Source organism: Felis catus, chromosome F1 (genome assembly GCF_018350175.1).
Source record: "Felis catus isolate Fca126 chromosome F1, F.catus_Fca126_mat1.0, whole genome shotgun sequence".
Taxonomy (NCBI): domain Eukaryota; kingdom Metazoa; phylum Chordata; class Mammalia; order Carnivora; family Felidae; genus Felis; species Felis catus.
In genome coordinates this window covers 35,700,323-35,721,087 of record NC_058384.1, presented here as the reverse complement: position 1 = coordinate 35,721,087, position 20,765 = coordinate 35,700,323, and the positions used below count along the sequence as shown (strand labels likewise).

Here is a 20,765-nt window from a genome sequence, read left to right as displayed (position 1 = left end):
GAAGAAACTCCACATTGAAGGCATTCGTGGAGGTATTCTGTGACACTGAAAGCACAGCAGATAACATGTTGAAAACCGACCCAAACTTTGAAAGGAGTGTGCCAGTTTGCAAACGCACGGAAACGGTGCCCCCTCTAGAAAGCAAGCAGTGTCCCAACTACTCTGGATAAGTTTTTCCCAGAGAACTGACATACGCTATTCTAATCTGTATTACAGTGTAGTGAACACAAGTTTTACTAGATTTTCCATTTCTCTCTTCATTTAGAACTGACAGTAAGAGAGTTCTCAATGTTTTGACAAAAATTTCTAAAGGTCATGGAACAATCTTAATTTTTTCCATTGATGATTAAGATCGCACGATCATTTGTGTGGTTCTGTCTTACTGTGCAAAGCAAAGGCTGTCTATATTTAGAGAGGTGTGGGTAAATACACACACACACAACATTTCTTTTGCTTTTTCTCTTTCGTTTTTTTTCAAAACATTTCAAAACAAAAATAGGATCAGACTACAAGTGTCAATATGCAGCTTGCTTTTCTCATGGGAAATCTCTTTTTTGGAGAACTTCTGATCTTGGTATATCTGGATCTACGTCGTTCTTTGTGATAACTGTATATTATTTTATGTGTCGTTGTAGATGTACAATAATTTGTTTGACCCGTTTTCTGTTAATGGAGTTTAGCTTCACTGCTAGGAATTTATCCAAGGGATACAGGAGTACTGATGCATAGGGCCACTTGTACCCCAATGTTCATAGCAGCACTCTCAACAATAGCCAAATTATGGAAAGAGCCTAAATGTCCATCAACTGATGAATGGATAAAGAAATTGTGGTTTATATACACAATGGAGTACTACGTGGCAATGAGAAAAAATGAAATATGGCCTTTTGTAGCAACGTGGATGGAACTGGAGAGTGTGATGCTAAGTGAAATAAGCCATACAGAGAAAGACAGATACCATATGGTTTCACTCTTATGTGGACCCTGAGAAATTAACAGGAACCCATGGGGGAGGAGAAGGAAAAAAAAAAACAGGTTAGAGTGGGAGAGAGCCAAAGCATAAGAGACTCTTAAAAACTGAGAACAAACTGAGGGTTGATGGGGGGTGGGAGGGAGGAGAGGGTGGGTGATGGGTATTGAGGAGGGCACCTTTTGGGATGAGCACTGGGTGTTGTATGGAAACCAATTTGTCAATAAATTTCATATAAAAAAAAATGGAGTTTAGCTTCTCTCCAGTTGCTTTTTCTCCATGGGATATAATGCTGAAGTGGGTATCTCTGGCAGATTCATCACTAGCCCCATTGAGTGGATGAAGACATCGGAGATAACTGGGACGCCTGGCCGGCTCAAGTCCGCAGAGCGCGCGACTCTTGATCTCAGGGTTGTGAGTTTGGGCCCCACACTGGGGGTAGAGATTACGTAAAAATAAAATCTTTAAAAACAGACAAAAAGAATGTGAAATAACTGCCCAAGTTCAAGCAGCTACTAAGCTCAGAGCTGGCATTTGAACTTAGGACTGTCCAGTTCCAGGTCCTTGTGCTTTTAATTACAGTGCTTTACAGATTCTCTTCTCTTAGAAGTAGCTTTTAACAACACAGCAGCAGCCCAATAGCAAAAAATATTAGAGTTTATTGAGCGAGACACAATTCTAGTGGCAAATGCATTATTTTTCCTATTAACTGAGCAACAACCCTATGGGGTAGATACAGTTATTGTGTCTGTACGATACTCAAGGACACCGAAGAAGGTGAGGAAACTAGCTAATGCAGGAACTGCGACCCCTCAGGTAGCCTGGCTTCAGAGCCTTTGCTGTCACTCCTCGTGTTATATGGATCTGACTTGAGGAAGGTCCCTCTTATCCCATGCTGTAGTAGATGCCTTTTTTTTGAACCCCTGACTTGGGACTTTGCTGGGGCCCGTGTATTCACCTACTGTAATTGTTTAGAAATGTGTTACCAGGCACACCTCCACTTGTCGGTCACCTGCAAGTTTGATGAGCTTGCCGTGTACTCTGTCTTCAACCAGCTTGTTGGTAAAATAGCAGGCAAAGCCACAGATGGCATTTCTCAGTTTGTCGCTGGAGGTGTGCTTTGTGTTTAGCCAACAAGCAAGCGTGTATTAAGTACAGCCATTATGCCATGTACTGGGCCTAGGGTTTGCAAGCGAAAGTGAACAAGATCTAAGGTAACGCTTCGTGTCAACTAAGCTTCGAAAAAATGGTGGATGAGATACAGTCCCAGCCTTTAAGAGGCACAAGGTCTACACGGTAGGGCAAGGAATGGTCTTGTAACTGACACCAGTGAGTGTGGAAGTAGGAGCTTACCAAGAGTCTCTGAGAGCAGAGAGGAGAGGGGCTGGCCGTGCCTGGAGGACGTCAGGGAAGCTTCTCAGAGGAGGTCAGCACTGCCTTGGTGCTCGAAGGATGCAGGCTTGGAGCCCGGAGGACGGTCAAGTGTCGTGGCACCCAAGCAGAAAGAATGTGTTGCTGGGGGTCCCGACAGAGATATTGCAGTGAGGAGCCAGGAAAGACCAGGCTAAGGAACTGGGGTTTTGTCCCGTAAACCAGTGAACATGTCTAAGGAAGACAGTGCCCTGCTCCTGTTTGCCTTTCAGAGGTTGACGTGGGATGTGCCGGGAACAGATTAAGGCTAGCGTCTAGACTCCAGTTAGAAGGCACGCAAGAGAAAAGGGAACCAAGCAAGTGGCCGCAAGACTGGAAGAGAGAACAGGGATTTGTTTGGAGAGCTTTCCAAAGACAAGGTCAGACTGGATGTGTGGGTGGGTGAGTAGGTGGGACAACTACTTCAAGGTTTATATCTGGGGGCTGGATGTCATTGTCATTTACTGAGGCCGAGGAGCAGGTCAGAGGGGGCGCTGAGTTCAGCTGGCTGCACATTCAGCCGGCCCCAGATCCATTAAATAGCACTTCGTCATTGGTCACTTGTGGCAGCGCTCTGTCCTCTCACCCTTTGTTTCTTTGTCATGTCAAAGGTCCGGCAAGGGACTGTCCGTGTACTCTCCAGAAGTCAAGGCCCCCTGCATCTGGCACTCCTTGGTCTATAACTTAGTGACTCTGCTAGAAAAGGTATTGAGATGAGATGCGTCACGGCCTCTCAGGGAACCCAGGCTGGGCTGCGGTCGCACTTCAGAATCCGTTGGCCAGAGACCGATGTGACGTTCGGCGGCCCCTCTTAATGACCATTCTGTTTACGTATCGTTTCTTTTTCCCTTGACTGGTCTGTGAACTCCCTAAATCCCGAAGCGTTCAGCATGGTGCCTGGAGCACGGCGGGTGCTGAGAGAAGGAAAGCTGCAGGAGAGCAGGGCGCCCCCGTCTCCTCCTCCCCGGAGCCCTCCGCGATCACCAGCTGGTTCTGGAGGCACACCTGCAGATTGTTTCTGCGTCCCGCGGTGTCTTCACGATTGGCGTCTTGTCACTCCGTCATCCTTGGGTGCTTATAGGTTGGCTCTTGGTTCAGCTTCCCTTCAGTGTGTGTCAAGCTTTGGCCTGTTCGAATCTGAAGAACTTTCTCTGAGATTAAAAACAAACAAACAAAACACGATGGACCATACTGGAGATGAACGTTCCCGCATCGGCTGTCATTTCTGTGGCTCAGAGCCTCAGTCCCATGAGGGGCCCTCTTCCCCCTCCCTGGTTTTTCTTACCGCTTTGCACGTAGGATTAAGACAGTCTCCAGTCGTTCTTGCGTTTTCACAAGCCCTGCTCGCTCTAAGAGCCCACGCCACTCTCTTGGGGTCTGTCCTGTCTTCAGTACCCGAGCTCATCGGGGCTCCCTGTGCTGTGGACTTAACCATCGGTGGCTGCTTCCCCCTCGTTTCTTTCTCGGGGGTTATTATGTTTTACGTGCTCAGAATCTACTTCAGAGGGACCAGACCTTATCTTTCGAAATGCATTCCCCTGTGGGATCTGAGCTCATACTGCTCCGTTGAGGCAACCTCTAAATATCGGTTTTCTGCAAGTCTAGGCTAAACAATTGTTTTTGTGCCTGAGTTTTTTCTTCCCTCCTTTGAACTCTAAAATAACAAGGTTACTTCCTCCCAATGTGGTATTCTTGTTACTATTGTTTGTGCTAAGATGTTTTGTTGTTCCTACATAATTTACTAGATGTTGCTTCCTGGTCAGAATCTGAAGGAGCATTTCCCTTCCTTGCACCTCCAGCTGTGTGACAGGTGAACTCTTTAAGAAAGGCACGGCAAGAATTTATCAAGTGCCATGCTCTTAGCAGACAAAAAGAAAACAAAACAAAATAAAACACCTTGCATTTCTGTCTGTCCGATGCCCTCGTGTTCACGTTGGGTGATGCGAGCTCTGTCTTGCATCTTTTGCCATTTTTTGCTAACAGCAGGGAAGAGTGGTTCATACCTTCTACCAGTTTATTCTCTCATAGGTTGCCACGGGCGTTACTTAACCTCTGGTTCCCTTGCCTTCTCTCCTCACTTTGCTGACTTTCAGTCTTGGGCATGAGGAATTGTTTCAGGGGTAGGGTGTGTGTGTGTGTGTGTGTGTGTGTGTGTGTGTGTTGCCCTCGTGATCTGTAGGACCCTTCTCGTCTTCCATTTCTGTCTCTCAACTCTCTCCACCTCCCATTAGATCTGTTGATGAAAGTGTATGCACCATGAATCTCATTCCACTTCACAGGAGAGTTGACCATGACCTGGAACTTATGGCTGCTAATTAAGAATTTGAATTTGCGGGGCGCCTGGGTGGCGCAGTCGGTTAAGCGTCCGACTTCAGCCAGGTCACGATCTCGCAGTCCGTGAGTTCAAGCCCCGCGTCAGGCTTTGGGCTGATGGCTCAGAGCCTGGAGCCTGTTTCCGATTCTGTGTCTCCCTCTCTCTCTGCCCTTCCCCCGTTCATGCTCTGTCTCTCTCTGTCCCAAAAATAAATAAACGTTGAAAAAAAAAATTAAAAAAAAAAAAAAAAGAATTTGAATTTGCTTCGTCAGTTGCACAGGGTCAAGTTGATGGAGGCTGCATAGGCCAGAAACAGTGTCTCTGACCTCCTTCCGTCTTAATTTCTTTTGATATTTTGTCTATCTCTGTGGGTTTTTTAAAAGTTGTACCTAGACGCTGCAAAGAATGTGGCATTTTCTTCTTCCTGCCACTCTGATTTTGGCTTCAATCCAGCTGGGAGCGTTTAGTGTGTTTCCTTCCCACCACTGTCTGCCTCCTGTGCAGGGAAAGATGCTTTGTATCCTGGTGTAAGCCATTCTGTTATACAGCCCGCCTTTTAATTTATCAGCAAAGTGTACATTGTGTCTCTTCTGCACTAAGCTGTGCGCTGGGCCGGGCAGGTGCAGAGATAAATGGGGCAGACCTGTGAACAGGGCGGCGTAGGGAGCCAGGGCAACAGTAAACTAATAGCAGCAGCTCAGGGTTTGCTTGTCAAAGCGTCGCTTGTCGTGAAGATAAGACCCCGGAACTTAGTGTCTGAACCGGGTCTGCATCTTGGCTCCGGCAGTTACTAGCCGCGCGTCCTTGGCAAGTTGCTTCCCCAGGACCTGTTGCCACACCTCCGCATGGACTCAGCAATTGACTATTCCAGAGGGCTGTTCGGAGGCTTCATTATAACGTGTTTTCTAAATATAAAGTACACCTGACACGTGGTTGGTGTGGTGTACACGAACATTCCTCTTTCGATCATGAGCATCTGCTGGAAGAAACACAAATATCTGTGTCCCCCAGTCCGTCAGTTTCCTGCCTGAGACTCCAGCGTGCTTGACCTTGTGCGGTGCTCATTTCCACGGGAGTCACAGGTGGTTAGCAGCGGTGGTCTGGGGCCTCAACCTGCTCTTTTTCATATTTGGGTTAATGCTCTTCAGGGAGACATCAGGCCTTTACATCAGCCGGGTAGCCCTCGTACTTTGAACTACGCCGGGTCCTTCCTCCTGCAGCCAGTGTGGGATCTCCTGCGTCTGGTCCCCTGCCTCACTAGTCGGAAGGTTGACTTGCTTTGCGGCACACAGAGCTGGGTCAGTCTGAGGCCAGGGGTCAAGTAGGAACTGAGGCATAGTGCACCTTAGAATCTAAACCTCTCGGCTTGATTTTTTAAAAAGAAATGCATATAGATGGTGAGATCCAAATATTACAGAAAGATATAAAGTGGAAACGTAGGGCACCTGGGTGGCTCAGTGGGTTTAGCTTCCGACTTTGGCTCAGGTCATGATCTCACGTTTCTTGAGTTCCAGTGCGGCATTGGGCACAGAGCCTGCTTGGGATTTGCTCCCTCTCCCTCTCCCTCTCCCTCTCCCCCTCCCCCTCCCCCTCCCCCTCCCCCCCCCCGCCCCGTTCTCTTTCTCTCTCTCAATAAATAAAGTAAAAAAATAAAGGGGAAAACAAAACAAACAAACAAAAAAACACAAGTTTTTCGGTAGAACCTTCTCCTGATAGTCAACCCTCTTAACGTTACTTGGGATAAATACCTCCAAAAAAATTGTGAGCATCTGCAGGCCTGCGTACCTTCTCCCCTGCGCCTTAAAAAACAAAACAACAGACCACCCAAATGGTATTATTATATTTTCTATTCTGTTCAGTATATTTTTTTGGACGTTTGAAAAGCCCACAAAAGAAGAAAGCACTATCTTTATTACCACCGTTTACAGTGACCCATTAATTAACCTTTTGGTGTGTTGGCTTCTTGTGTTCATGAATATACTTCAAAAGTTGCTTAAGTAATGCCAATGAAAGTCCATTAAACAAACCAGGATGGTAACAGTAAAGCCAAAGTGCCATCCTGTTCTTGGTCTGCCCTCCCATAAACATGGTGTATGTGGCCCTGCGTCTCTCACAGCCTGTGCACTAAGTTCTCTGGTGTGTAGGTGCCTGCCATCTATCTGACCAGCTCTGAAGTGTCGGACGTAGGTCGTTACCAGTTTGGGGGCCATTAAAATGCGTTAGGAACATATTTGTGGGATGATTTCCTAGCTGGGCAATTACTCCGTTCAAGGTTTGAACATGTACAATTTTGATAGATTCGGGCCAAGTTCCTCTATACTAGTTTACGTCCCTACGGGGTGTATGAGGGTGTACCCTTTCCTCCCAAATCTTGGCATAAACCCAGGAGTTTGGTTTTGGTTTTGGTCAAACATTAAAACATATTTGCCATTCTGGTGACATTACTGTCTTGTTTTTGTAAGCATTTCTCTTTTCACGAGTCGCATGGAGAATCTCTCATTTGGCCATCTGTGTTCCCTTTCTTTGAACTGCCTGGTCGTCTTCTTTGCCCATTTTTATATCGGACCGTTAATCTTCTACAATTGGTTTGTCAGAGTTAAGTTAGCCTTTTATCTGTCATGTGTTGCAAATAGATATTTTTTTAATTGTCGTTTATAGTGTGACTTTTAAGTTTCTTGCCTTTTTGTTGAACCTTGGTCCTTTGTGGCTCCCCCAGGAAGGTCCTGGAGAGAGAGGGCAGGAAGCACAGGGAAGGTCTAGCTGGTCTGGGCAGTGTAGCGTGGTTCTTTCAAGGCTTTTAGTACTGGATTCCCCGTTATAAGTTTTAGCTTTGTTTTGGGTGAGGATTTTTCCCTATCACAATAATGAAAGTCAGTAACAAACAGAGAACCGCTTTGACCTCCCAGCCAAATATTTGGGACTGTGTGTGCCAACGAGGGACCCAGATGCAATACTGCTGTGTATCCTTTATGTCAGTAACCTTCTAAGACTTAAAAACTCTATTTGATTCCTCCTTAGATCATTTTCTAGGGGAAGGTCATCACTAGCTCCTCATTGCAGAAGTTCTAGAAGAGGGCATACTCCCCACCCCCACGCTGCCAGGGATTTAGAGAAAGGTCATTTCAACTAAGACTTACCTGTTCATCATCTCTTAGGTTCCTGAGCTGGGCTAGATGTGAAGAGACAAGTGACCATGTGTCCAGGATATAAGGATCTCTGTGTCATGGCGGGGGGGGGGGGGCGGGGGGGGGCGAGAGAGAGTCTCCCCACTACCACTGCTGATTTCTGACAGCACCCTAGCCCCCTGTTTCGTTCTTTTGTAGCACAAGTCACAGGATATAATAAACCTTTTTAGACTTTTGCACCATGTGCCTCCTGCATCCCAATGGAGGCTGCATGGGGCACAGGCGTGATTTGCTGTGTTCTCTGTTACATCCCAGCACTCTCCCAAACGGCGGGCTGTGTGAACTGGGTGCTGCAGATGCTTGCTGCGTGATGGCATCCTGGGGGGGGGGGGGGGGGTGGTGAGCTCCCGCTCTGCGCTCTGCCTCTCCTCCCTGGTTCCCTCCCTGGTTCCAGGTCCAGGGATGAGGGCTGTGAGGACAGTATGTCCCAGTCCTGTGGCCTCGTGACCTCCCACATCTCCCTCTTCCGCTAGCACGGGGCTGCAGGGGCCAGTTCCGCAGGCTTCAGGCTGAGAGGAGAGGCGTAAAGAGCTTTGAGCTGACGCAGACGCCCGCTGGCTGGGGAGCTGGACGGCCAGGTCAGGAGCCAGAGGGGACGGAGGACGCTGGGGCAGGTTGAGCTGCAGTTCTCAGTGTCCGCCCCTCCTGTCGGGGAGAGGGGTGTGGGCACCTGCCCGTGGCAGCCTGCACCTGCTGGCGAGAGCTGCCTTCCCCCTTCCGTGGATGTGGGGAGACCTGGGGGTGGGACGACGGCCTCTGGAATACATTTGGAGAGCTAAGCGTCTTTCTTTGCCTCTTAAAAAGTACAGATGCTCATTGTAAGTCACCTAGAAGAGAAAGATACAAGAAAGTTAAGTTACTGTAATCCTCCTTTTCAGGTAGAATTACCATTAGCATTTTACTGAGTATGAATGCCCTTCCTTTTACACCCTCCCCCCACAGATGTGAATAAATGTATAGAGCTGTACTGTACCTAATTAGGCTTTGTAACTTGCTTTTTTCACTTACTGTCAGATACTTTCTGATGAGCAAATTTGAGGAAACGAAGATTGGGATTTGTGCTTCAAAGAAAAAAAGTAGAGTGCCCCCATTGACAGTGACCGATGGTGACTGAGAATCTAACACACAGGACTCCCTTACTGACGAAACATTCAGTTCCAACACTGCAGTAACGATTATAGATTGTATAGGTAAACACACTTCTAAACAAAAGCAACTTTGACTGCTTATCGCTGGGCCTTCGTTAGCTGTTTCCGGTTGATGTCACTGATCCGGGACATACCTTAAGGCTCCTTCTAGGATAGTAGCTTTGGGTAAAATTCTCTAAGTGGGATTTCAGGATCAAAGGGTTCGTACGTTCGGGGCCCCACTTTTGGCGTTGATATGTGGACAGTCATGGCAGATTTTGTGCCTTTGCCCTACCACGGGGCGGTGGAAAAGGGGCTTCAGGAGTAGTGAGAACAGGCACCACATCCCAGCCCTGCCACAGGCAACTGCTGGGAGACCTTAAATGGATTGCTTGGCTTCTCTGAGCCTGAGTTCTCTCATTAGTAAAGTGGGATGCGCCCTCCCAGTTGGGTACGAGGGTTCCACGTTTGGAGTCCTTAGCACCCGCTTAGCACAGAGCACCCCGGAGGACAGGGGCTCCCTTCCCCCTGCTCCGTGGGGATCCCGCTCTCCGCTGGAGTGCTCTCTGGGACTCACGGCAGCAGCCCTCCTGCCCACGACCTCCTCTTTCCCTCTGTGCCTCAGAGCGCCAGCTCAGCACCGCCCTGTAGTCCAGGGGGAGGGCGGGTGCACGGCACACGGGGGCCTTTTCCCTTGACCTCCTGCTGCGAGTGACGGAGGAGGTCTGGTTTTAACGACACCCCACACACTTGCGGACACACGCAGTGCCTGACTCAGACTCTTGGCTCCTGGTCAGTCTTGGGAAGGGATGTCTTCCTCCTCTCATTACGGGTGCACCGCCCCCAGCTGTCCGGTTGGTCTGGGTGGCGTAGGGAGGGAGAGGAAGAACTCAGAGCTGGGATGCCAAAGACCGCCTCCCTTCCAGTGTTCTGGGTCCCCCTCCGCCCGGTGCCTGGAGCTATTAATAACGCCGTAAACCAGGTGGGCGTGAGCGGGATCCCAGCTGCCCACCCCGGTGGGACCCTGAAACGACCTGGGTGGGAAGTGGGGGCAGAATGATAATAGCAAACACGAATGCGCTGCTCACTGTGTGCCCTGCACTGCTCTTAGTAACTTACATACGTTACCTCATTTAATACAGGCGAGTCCTGTTATTACCCCCTTTTAAGTCCAAAGGGATTAAAAACTTCCGCAAGGTCACGCACCTGGCAGATGTTGGAGCCTGTGAAGGGGATGATCCCTTGGGGCCTGAGGCTCGCTCCTTCCCCTCCAGTCCTCGTACCTGCTTTGCTGGTGAACCATGCTTCAGGCCCTGGGCTCTGTTACTTCCCATTTCTCTGCCTCAGCCAGGTTTAGGATGCTGACCACTCCTGAGCCTTTTCCTGTGGCCCCACAGTGGAAGATTTGGTGACTGGGGAGATAAGGGGGACCATAAGCAACCAGCATCAGGGGCCCCATTCCTCATCCCAGAGCTTCCGGCAAATTGAGGCTCGAAACAGGGTTTGGGGAAAACTGCCACGTCTCCCTCATTGCCACTGTTATCCTGGAGGTTCCTCCCCAGGCGGTGGGCTCTGTGGCCTTGTCCCTGGCCCTCGCCACACTTGGTGGGTGGCCTTGTCTATTGCACACGCGATCATTAACCTTTTCCACAGTGCGAGAGAATTTCAGACGCGGCGTGCGGAGCGGGGGGCGGAGACAAGTCACAGCATCTGCTCCACGCTTAGTGTGGGCTTAAAATATTCCATAAACCCTTGCAGGCTTTGTGTGTTCTGGCTTCTTGGTGAGAAGACCCTTCCTTCCGTCCTCCAATCTGGTCTGGAGCCCTGAGAGCTGGAGACCTGGGCCCTTTGGCCTCCACTGTCTTTGTCGTGCCAGAGGAGTGAGCCTTTCCTAGGTGACTCTGTCGGCTTCTGGTTGAACCTGTTGGTGGCCCCTGGCAGCACCACGGGAATCCTGTTTCTCTCTCTGACTCTTCTCTGGCTAGGGGCTCATGCACCACCCCCCTCCCCGCCCCATCTGCCACCACCCCCACCACTGTTCTTTACTTAGCTCGCTTTTCATGTCCTCCCTGCTGGCTGTCCACACCCCACAGCTGTCTGCAAAGCCTCTTTGGCTCTTCAGGCTCTTCCCCCACAACATCAGCCCGCCTGCCCACCTGACCCAGTCGAAGGTCTTGCCTTCGATGCTTGTTGGTTTTCGTATCCCTCCAGGGATTTCTGATAAACACGTACCTGGACGCCAGGCACCAGTCTCCATGGGAAATTCTTATTATGTTTCTTGTAGAACTTAAACATACGACTCTTTCCGGTTTATTTGTTTCGCTGCATCTAATCCCGCTTTACAGATGAGGAAACCCCTTGCAGAGAGGGAGGTTGGCTTAGCGGACTGCGCGAGGAAGCGCAGAGCTGGGAAGTGAGGTGCGTGTGGCTCCTGAGGCCAGCGTGTTGTAGTGGGTCCGTCTGGCTCGTCTACCAGGCGAAGTGTTGTGTGTGGGCCTGGAGGCGGGATGTGAACCCAGGCCTCCTGACCGCACATGCTCTTCTGCCACGTGGTCTAACCCGTCTCAGGTTGGAGCGCCAGCTCTGAGTTCGTGGGGGGGGCCAGGGAACACGCACTTGGGTTTGGGCATTGGTGTTGTCCCCGCCTGGCACAGCTCTGGTTGGTCAGAGCCCGGAGCTGGTTTCCAGGTTGTGGTCACTGGGCCGCAAACGCCAGCCCGGCCTACGGTCTTGCTGGTGACGTCAGCGGGCTCCAGCCCCAACTCAGAGGTGATAGAGAGAGTCCCTGTGCTGTGGCAGTTACGCCGCTGTTTACAGTGATGAGTGCCTTCCTGATAACAAAGCACTCTTAGCGAGACTATTTCATGAGATGCTTACAATGGCTCTGTGAGGAAGGGGGCCAGCCAAGTGTTACCCCCTCACTTCACAGATGCAGAACAGGCTTAGAAACGTAATGACCTCTCCCAGGTAATGCAACCAGAAATTGACAAATTCCAGACCCGCACGCAAGACCCTCCTGATTGTAAATCCATGACCTCGAGTTGCCTCTGAGTAAATCTGTCAACTTTGCTTCTTCCTCTCTGGGTCTCTTAGTCATCTAGGCACCTGTAGGGGGCGAGAGAGGTCTTTCCTATTTGGCTGTTCTGAGAACTTTTGCTTCTGAACCATTTGAACTTATCACCCATATAGCACATTAGCTCACTGGGTCATAAGTATTTTCTGTGTCTATGTCCCCTAGTACCCTGATTCCTCCCGCCCCAGCTTGAATTATTTCAGATTGGGACTCTTCTGTTACGTCTTCACGTTCAACACAATGTGGGACCCAGTAAGTGCTTACTGAGTTGAATTACATGCAAATGAAATTGGTCAGTACCTCCTCCTGCTTTCCTTAGAGCATGGGAAGGAAAGTAAGCTTTTTTCCTGGTCCATCCAAATGAATTAAAGTTGAAGGTGGCGGAACTCAGAACATGTGCAGTATCCCCAGATGGCCACGAGGTGGCAGTGTGACCCCACAGGAAACTTGCCTCCTGCTTGCTCCTTAGGAGACTGAACTATCTGGGCACCTGTCTGGGGATTGCCTCTGCAAGGTCAGTCTTGCACTTGTCTGTCCGGAACTGACAAGTCTCAGCCTCCGGCTCTGCTTTTAAAGACTCGTGTCACGGAAAAGGCTTGGGCTTTAGAACCCACCATGCTTAGATTCCAACCCTGGCTCTGCCTTTCCCTAGGAACTTAGCCCTGGACACGCTATTTGTCCGAGCCTCAATTTCCTCGTCCCATAAAATGGCAGTTGCATCTTGTTGACACGAGCACTGGGTGTTGTTGTATGTAAGTGATGAATCACGGGAATCTACCCCCGAAACCAAGAGCACACCGTTCACACTGTATACTTGACAATAAATTATATTAAAAAAAAAAAAAAAAAGAAAGGCATTTGTGCAGTTAGAAAAGGCCTAGGACATCGCAGACCGTAGCATGATGAATTCTAGTTTTATTGTTGGAAATTCCTGTGTTTGCCTTTCACCGCCCTCTGTGATCTGGCTTCATCCGGACCCTCTGATCTTTCTTTCCAAGCTTTGTGCACTTTGCAGCACGTCTCTGAGCTTTTGGGCTGCATCACCCATCGACTCCAACTCCACTCCCTCCCAGTCAGTGCCTCGATCCCCACTGTTTTCCCGGCCTGGATGCCCTCCCTTCTGCCTCGCCATTTCCTTCTCAGCCTCCACTGCCCTTAAATTACTGCGTAGGGCTAATCTTGACTTCCCACAGAGATGGTAAGTCTCTCCGGGTCTTTGTCCTAATCACTTTGGCGTCTGTGCCGTGCGCATAGCGGACGTTCTGGAATGAAAGCCACGGCTCTGGTTATCGGGCATATACCAGGCACTCTGCTAGGCGCTTTGTGGGGTGGTTCGACCCTCGCAACTCTATCCCCATTTTGCGAAGGAATAGATCAGGGTGCCTTTGGCTCCGCGCAGTAAAATAACTCTCCTTAAAAGCCGTTTAAATAGTAAGGAAAGATTCTGATCTTACCACAAACAAGTTCTGCGGGCGGGTTCTTGGTGTCAGCAAGGATCCAGGTCGGTGCCTCCTCTCCCGGTTGCTTCCTCAGGGCATGGACTTGTCCTCTAAGGCGGCCTCCTGTATGGCACTAAGGTGGCTGTCCCCGTTCCAGGTACCACGAGCAGGAAAGACGGCATGGGTTCCTTGTGCTCCCTTTAAGAGGCCTCTAGCAGATTTTTTACAAATCTCATCTTGGCCAGTGTTGGCTCTTAGGCTTGTTCCAAAACTAGTCACTAGTAAAGGACTAGGAATTAGTGAGACTGGCTTGGATTGATCAAGATTCAGCCCCCCAGGTTCCATTAGTGTCCCTGGCCACCTGGTCCGGGGAAGAAGGCACAGGAAGGAGGCTCATGAGTTAAGTAAGGAATGTGCTCAAGGTTGCAAACACGTAAGAAGCGGCATTCGAACCGCATCAGGCTGACTCCCTAGGCCATCGGTTGGTCGAACGAAGTATGTCACAGAGGTAGAAAGCACCTTGCTCTGGATTTGGTGTGCTGGGTTTTGAGGGATCTTGGGGGTCCCTTTTCTTACTGATTCTGGAGTCTCTCCCTTCTCCAGGCCCCTTTCTATGATTGTATTCATTTTCCTCAGCCTGTCTTTCTCCTCATGCCTCCTTTACTAACCCCAGTCTCCCAGTGCCCGACTGCTGCCTGCCTTCTAGAAAAGGCTCCATGCCCATGGCTAGGAAGGGCCCACCTGGATAAAATGGTCCACGGGCTGATTTCGGTGTAGTTGTCAAGGCCCCATGGAGGTCATCTTAAGGTTTCTTTCAGAGCAGATAAGGGAGCTGCAGAGCTCCAAGTCAGGATTTAGGGGGAGGGGCCGGAGAAAATGCCACGGGAGCTGGCGGGGGACCAGATGGCGAACCAGCGTGGATGTCCGTGGGCACCCGGGCCACGGCCTTGGAATAGGCCTACCCGGGGCGACAGCCAGCTGTCCTCCTGCAGAGACAGTGCAGTGACACAGGTGGCCGTTTGGCTTGCAGATGCTTCAGGACTGCCCCAAGGCCCGCCGGGAGGTCGAGCTGCACTGGAGGGCTTCCCAGTGCCCACACATCGTGCGGATCGTCGATGTCTACGAGAACCTGTACGCGGGGAGGAAGTGCCTGCTCATTGTCATGGAATGGTACGCACCCGTGCCCGTTCTGCCCCTTGCCCAGCCTGTCCCCGCCTCCCACTCAGGCCCCTCGCCCTCCGGGCACTGCCCAGGCCTGGACCCACAGCTTCAGACATAAATGCTTCATTTCTTTTGGCGGGCGGTGGGGAGGGGTGGCAGGAATTCGTACCCGTCGGATCTGACTGTGGCTTTGTTTCAGTCTGGATGGCGGAGAGCTCTTTAGCCGAATCCAGGACCGAGGAGACCAAGCGTTCACAGAAAGAGGTAGAAAGGGTCTGTTGTGGGGACGGGCCTTGGCAGGCAGGGGTGTGGGAAGGGGGCCTCTGCAGCGCCTGCTCTCTAGGAGGGATGCCGAGGCCCACGGCCTCCTCCAGCTTGTTGCCGAGGCTGGCATCCGCAGCTGAAATGTGACCGCTCCCCATTTCTTGGTTTCTAGGGTGGGTGGTGGACGTAGGGAGTCTGGGGCTGCACTGGGGGGCAGGGGGCAGGGTTTCAAACCCGACAATGCATCTTGTGACCTTCTTTCTCTCTCCCACCTCTCACGGCTACAGAAGCGTCAGAAATCATGAAGAGCATCGGTGAGGCCATCCAGTATCTGCACTCAATCAACATTGCCCATCGGGATGTCAAGGTACCAGCCGTTTATTGCCGCCCCTCCCCCTGACTGAGTGTCGCGGAGGGCCGCAGCCGTGGGACCGCGGTGACCCTGGGAAGGTTTGTCCTTCCCAGGAGTGTCCTGCAGCCTTGCTGCCTGGCTCCTGAGGGCACAGTAGGGCAGGGTGCCATTCTCTGCCCCACGGGGCCTGCCCGCTCTGGGCACACCCCCAAACCCAGGAGCAAAGCCTCCTGTGGCTGTGCCCAGCCCTGTGGTCCTCACCTTTGGTTTCTGTGTCCCTGTGGTGTTTGCTCGTGGTTGTCTGTGTTAGTCTCCTGTCTCCAAGCACGCTGTAAGTTCTCAGAAGGCAGACCCCTGGTCGTGTATACCCGCCTGATTGTTGATGACTGTTGAATGGAGGAGGGAAGACAGGAACGTCACCCTTCTGATTCTCATAGCCCCTCAGAGGCTCAGCAGAGTTGCCGTTTCGCTGTCTCTCTCTGTCTCTCTCTCTGTAGCCTGAGAACCTCCTATACACCTCCAAAAGGCCCAATGCCATTCTGAAACTCACCGATTTTGGCTTTGCCAAGGAAACTACCAGCCACAATTCTTTGACCACTCCTTGTTATACGCCGTACTATGTGGGTAAGTCCCAAGGAGGCCTGGGGCGCCCATCTGTCCCCAGGGCTGCTCTCACACCCACCCTCCAGCTCTCGGTGCCACCGGTCCTGGGAGAATCATGTCCTCTGACCCTTTCTGGAGCTGGTTCTGATGTGACCTGACCACAAGTAGGGCTCGTCAGAGTGAAGCTGGGGTTGAGGCATTATGGGAAATTTTCTGAGAGTATAGGCAGGATTTTGTGCCCGCGTGTAATTTCCCCAAGAAGGTCGGTCCTTGCCATCAGATTCCCAGTGGGGTCTGGGACACAGATTTCGTTCTGGGGCCCCAGCTGACTGGCACAGAATAAACTCTCCGAACGTGTTTGTCGAATTAAATGGACAGCGTGGGTTGACAAGGCTGTTCAGTTCAGGAATTGTTTCGGTCTCGAGACTCTAGCCCCAGGGCTCCTCTTGGAGGAGGGTCTGTTCCCCACCCCCAATCCCAGCACTGGGTGATGGCTGTTCCCCCCACTCCCACCCCCAGCTCCAGGACCATCATGAGGGGCTGAAGGGCTGGGAGGGAGAACATGTTCCACAGAGAAATGGGAGATAGCACAGTGCTCTCAGGGCCAGACCCACCCACAGGGACCTTTGGTTTGCAGCTCCGGAAGTGCTGGGTCCAGAGAAGTATGACAAGTCCTGTGACATGTGGTCCTTGGGTGTCATCATGTACATCCTGTGAGTGTGCCAGGGAGAGGTGGGGGGGGGGGCGGGTGCTGGGCTGGGGCAGCGGGGTGGAAGGAGGCCTGTACCTCTCTGGAACAAGAGGAAGGAGCGAAGGTCAGCGTCCCCTTCTGGATGGGGTTTCCCTGGGAATCCCCGGCATGTCTCCTTCTCTCAATGCTTATTGGATTCTGGTATCCAAGTGGTGGCTATAAACTGATAAATGGGCAGGAAACTGTGCTTTAGATACTCCGCATGCTGGATTTCTGGGCCCTGGTCTTGACTTCATACGTTGTGCCCGAATCAATGAGTTCCAATTTCTCTGTGACCTTGACAAGAAGAAGCCCGTTTCTCAGCCTGTTCCTGGTGCAAGGCCCCCTACGTAATACCAGCGCTATCCCTCTCTTCCTGCGTCGTGGTTTAGGCTGTGTGGGTATCCCCCCTTCTACTCCAACCATGGTCTTGCCATCTCTCCGGGCATGAAGACTCGCATCCGAATGGGCCAGTATGAATTTCCCAACCCAGAATGGTCCGAAGTGTCAGAGGAAGGTAAAGACCCCAGGCCGGCACGTGCGCGTGTGTGCATGTAGGTGTCCCGCTCGTGGGGGTTGGTGTGGCAGCGGGTCTGTACCTGTGCTTGTGCCCGCTGGGTGCGTCCTGTCTGTGTGAAGGGCCTGGTGCAGGGCCAGGGCTGTGGGACCACGCGTAACCTATCAGGTGGTGCAGGCGTCATGCCCTCAGCAGCTCCTTGGGCAGTCTGCCTCCATGCAACACCCCCACCCCCGAATCTGGGTTCACCTTGCAAACTTTGGGAAGAGGCAGAAGAGGGAGAGTGGCCCCTGAACTGTCTCTGTCCCCCACCCCACCCCCCAGTGAAGATGCTTATCCGGAACCTGCTGAAAACAGAGCCCACACAGAGGATGACCATCACGGAGTTTATGAACCACCCCTGGATCATGGTAAGCCTGGTAGAGGCCGGAGAGACCTGGGTCCATGGGAACCGTCCCTCCGGGTGAGGGTTCAGCCACCACTGTGCCCCACCCCAGGCTGTTGCTTAAACTCCTTTTCTCCCCATCAGCAATCCACAAAGGTCCCTCAGACCCCACTGCACACCAGCCGGGTCCTGAAGGAGGACAAGGAGCGGTGGGAGGATGTCAAGGTGAGGGAAGTCCTGGCTGCGAGGGGCTGGGGGAGGCGGCTCGCCAGGGGTGCCCAGGCGTGGGTGGGGGGAGTTTGGGTCTGCGCTCGCTCACCCCGGGGATCTCTGTTAGAACAAGAGCAGTGACTCTGAGCCACTTCCCCTGCCAGGCTGCGGGCCGTGGACTCTGCGTTTATTCCCGCTAAGCCCACCGCTCACCAAAGGGACCCCAAAGGCTACTACTCAGGGTCACGCAGCTAGTGACAGGCTGGAGCTCACGGGACTCCTGGTCCTCTTCTTGCCTTCCTGCGGGGTCGTGGGAGGGCTCGGGGAGAGCAGCAGGATGCCGTGCCCAGGCTCCGGTGACCCACGCCAGGGCCCAGGCCGCTGTCGGCCCTGGGCCCACTAACTAAGCAGCCTGTCCTCTCTGCTCCCACCTCCCGTCGCCCTCCCCCTGCCCTCGTGTCTCTTATCTCCCGTGTCTCCCCCTCCGTGAAACCCTCCCCTCCCCAGGAGGAGATGACCAGTGCCTTGGCCACAATGCGCGTCGACTACGAGCAGATCAAGATAAAAAAGATTGAAGATGCGTCCAATCCTCTCCTTCTGAAGAGGCGGAAGAAAGCTCGGGCCCTGGAGGCTGCGGCCCTCGCTCACTGAGCCTCTGAGCCCATCCCACTGCACGGCAGGGCAAGCAATAACTCTCGACCCGGATATATTTTTTAAACGAAGAGACACAGAACTGTCCCGTTTCCGCCTCCCCTCCTCCTCGGCGGCATGGAGTCCGGAGCCCCATCAGAGGCTGAATCCTGCCTTTGGTTCCAAACGAACGGCCACCTCAGAGACGGGGAGGCCGGGAGGTTGGGGGTGGCGTGGAGAGAGAAGGGAGCAAGATGCTCTTGAACCCGTGCTCATTTTGCAATTCTGTCAGTAATTTGACTTAGAATTTTTATGAAACTTCTTTTATTGTTCCTTGCCCCACTCTGCCCTCCTGTTCCCCAAACCCCTTCCTCTGGACGTGCAAGGGTTTGGGGTTTGTTAAAGGGTATTTGTGGAAACTGTTCTAGGGCGTGTCGCTGTGTGGTCCCACTGCCCTCTCCTTCCCCACTACAGCCTGAGGTCCCTGCTGGCCGAGGCATTCTGGGAGCTCGAAGCCATGCAGGGCCGGGGCTGGGATGCCACCCACCTCCGCTGGAGCCCTCAGACGTGTGCCAGACGCACAGAGGCGAGTGTGAGTGTGTGTGTGTGTGTGTGTGTGTGTGTGTGTGTGTGTGTGCGTGCACATGTGTATGTGTGCCCGGATCTGTGTCTGGGACTGCATTTGAGGGGCCAGGGGCAGGCAGGGCTGCAGAGGGAGGGGCCCTGCTGTGGCTCAAGAGCCTTCACCCTCCCTGGGCCTGCCGTGCCCATGTTGGGTCTGCCAAAGTGCCTGAGAAGCCTATCCAGATCCTGGGCCAGGCCCTCCGTGGCCTGCCCGTTAGCCGGTTCTGGGAGGCAGAGAGGAGTGACTTAGGCACTGGCACAACAATCAGGAAGACTGGACCACCCCCCGTCCTCACCCCCTGCTCCCTAGTTAGTGCTGGTCCTCGTCCTCTGAGGCGCTTAGCTTCCAAGTGGCCTCTCCACTTCTCCTTCCTGCCATTCTTAACCCACTCTTGTTTAGTTTTCCTACATTTTTAGCCACTTCTTAACAGGCCTCCCCTCTGCCCGCGTGGGTGAGCCTGGGCAGTCTAGAAGTGATACACAGCTTCTGCGTTCTGCTGTCTCTCTCCTGGGCTCTGGAGGCATTGGCGAGCCACCCCATGCGGGCAAAGGCAACACCACTCAAGTGCTGTTGTGTGTTGGGGGGGGGGGATCCTTCACACCAAAGATGTCCCGGCTCTGCCCCACCCCCCCGTCCCCACTGGCCACTTTCCGTACCCCAAACAGCTCAGCTTCACGTATCCAGGCCAGTGAGGGGAGGGTGGGGAGGGCCCTCCCCCAGTGTTAATGAGCAACCTGGGGAGACGTCCTCTGTGCCATGGTCTTCGGGGCTGTAATCCTTCAGCTTTCGTCTCCCTCAGGGGCAAGGTGGTGGAGGAGCCCCCCGGCTCTTCTCTGGGCACAGGGGAAGGCCCTTCTCGGAGGACCTGCGGCGCCTCCCTGTCTCTGATGGTGTGTCCAGCACTCAGATTGTTGTAAACTATTGATGTTTTGTATGAGCGAAACTGTCTTTACTAAACAGATTTAATAGTTGAAAGGTTTCCTTGCTCTTCCTTCACGGGACTCAGCCCTTCTACCCACCTCCCCCCATTTCTCTTCTTCCCACAGATGGAGATGGTTCTGTATGTTGGGAGGGCAGAGCCTGGGTGTCCTGGCAGGGGAGAGGACGGGAGGGCCTCCGGGGTGAGTGGGAGCCAGCGCCTGTCCCGTCCAGGGTCTGGCCAGGATGTGTCTGGTGTAGGGGCATGAATGCTGCTGTCCTTTATAGCGTGGGGTGACAACAAGGGGTGGGGGGCCCATGCTCTTTCGCCAAATACTGAATCGGGACTGAAGCTGTTTCTCAGTACTTGATTCTTTGACCTGTTTAGCCACAGCCAGGTGCTGGCCTCCTCAGCCTGAGGGGCCCTGCTGGCCTGGGATGGGAGGAACTTGTTTCAAACCCTGGGAGAGACCAGGGGAGCAGGTTGGTGTAGTTCCTGAAAGTTCCAGCAGGGGGCGATAGGGGTTAGGCTTAAACCAAAATACTCTACATTGACCTGGAAGAGCCCTCCGTGTTCACAGGACCCAATTCCCGCCAGTTCACGGATGAAACTAGCAAGGCCCAGAGGTGGGATGTTTGGGGTCACACCATGGATTGGCTTGCAGTAGGGCCTAAGGTAGAAACTGGTCTACTGACCCCATTGCTCTTTCAGGAAAGGAGAGGAAAAACAGTGCACCCGAGTAGTTAACTTCCCATCTTCTCACATGGTCCTCAGAGCTGACTGGGGAGAAACGCAGGGCAGGGTGGTTACCCCTGCTTCACGATGAGGGAACTGACTGAGGGCGCAAAAAT

General features: G+C 52.5%; 1 protein-coding gene across 2 annotated transcripts in view; it reads left to right on the top strand.

Moving 5' to 3' along the window:
* MAPKAPK2 (MAPK activated protein kinase 2) overlaps positions 1–19,966 on the top strand; it is a 45,664-nt gene extending 25,698 nt beyond the window's left edge. The window contains exons 2-10 of one of the 2 annotated variants that reach the window (XM_023248055.2): positions 14,549–14,688; positions 14,879–14,952; positions 15,231–15,310; positions 15,793–15,919; positions 16,536–16,611; positions 17,021–17,145; positions 17,470–17,555; positions 17,675–17,755; positions 18,248–19,966. In XM_023248055.2, coding sequence (XP_023103823.1) covers positions 14,549–14,688; positions 14,879–14,952; positions 15,231–15,310; positions 15,793–15,919; positions 16,536–16,611; positions 17,021–17,145; positions 17,470–17,555; positions 17,675–17,755; positions 18,248–18,391 — 933 coding nt within the window. In that variant the 3' untranslated portion in view covers positions 18,392–19,966. The remainder of the gene's footprint in view (positions 1–14,548; positions 14,689–14,878; positions 14,953–15,230; positions 15,311–15,792; positions 15,920–16,535; positions 16,612–17,020; positions 17,146–17,469; positions 17,556–17,674; positions 17,756–18,247) is intronic. The other variant, XM_023248056.2, reaches the window with a different exon arrangement.
* The last annotated feature ends 799 nt before the right edge of the window (positions 19,967–20,765 follow it).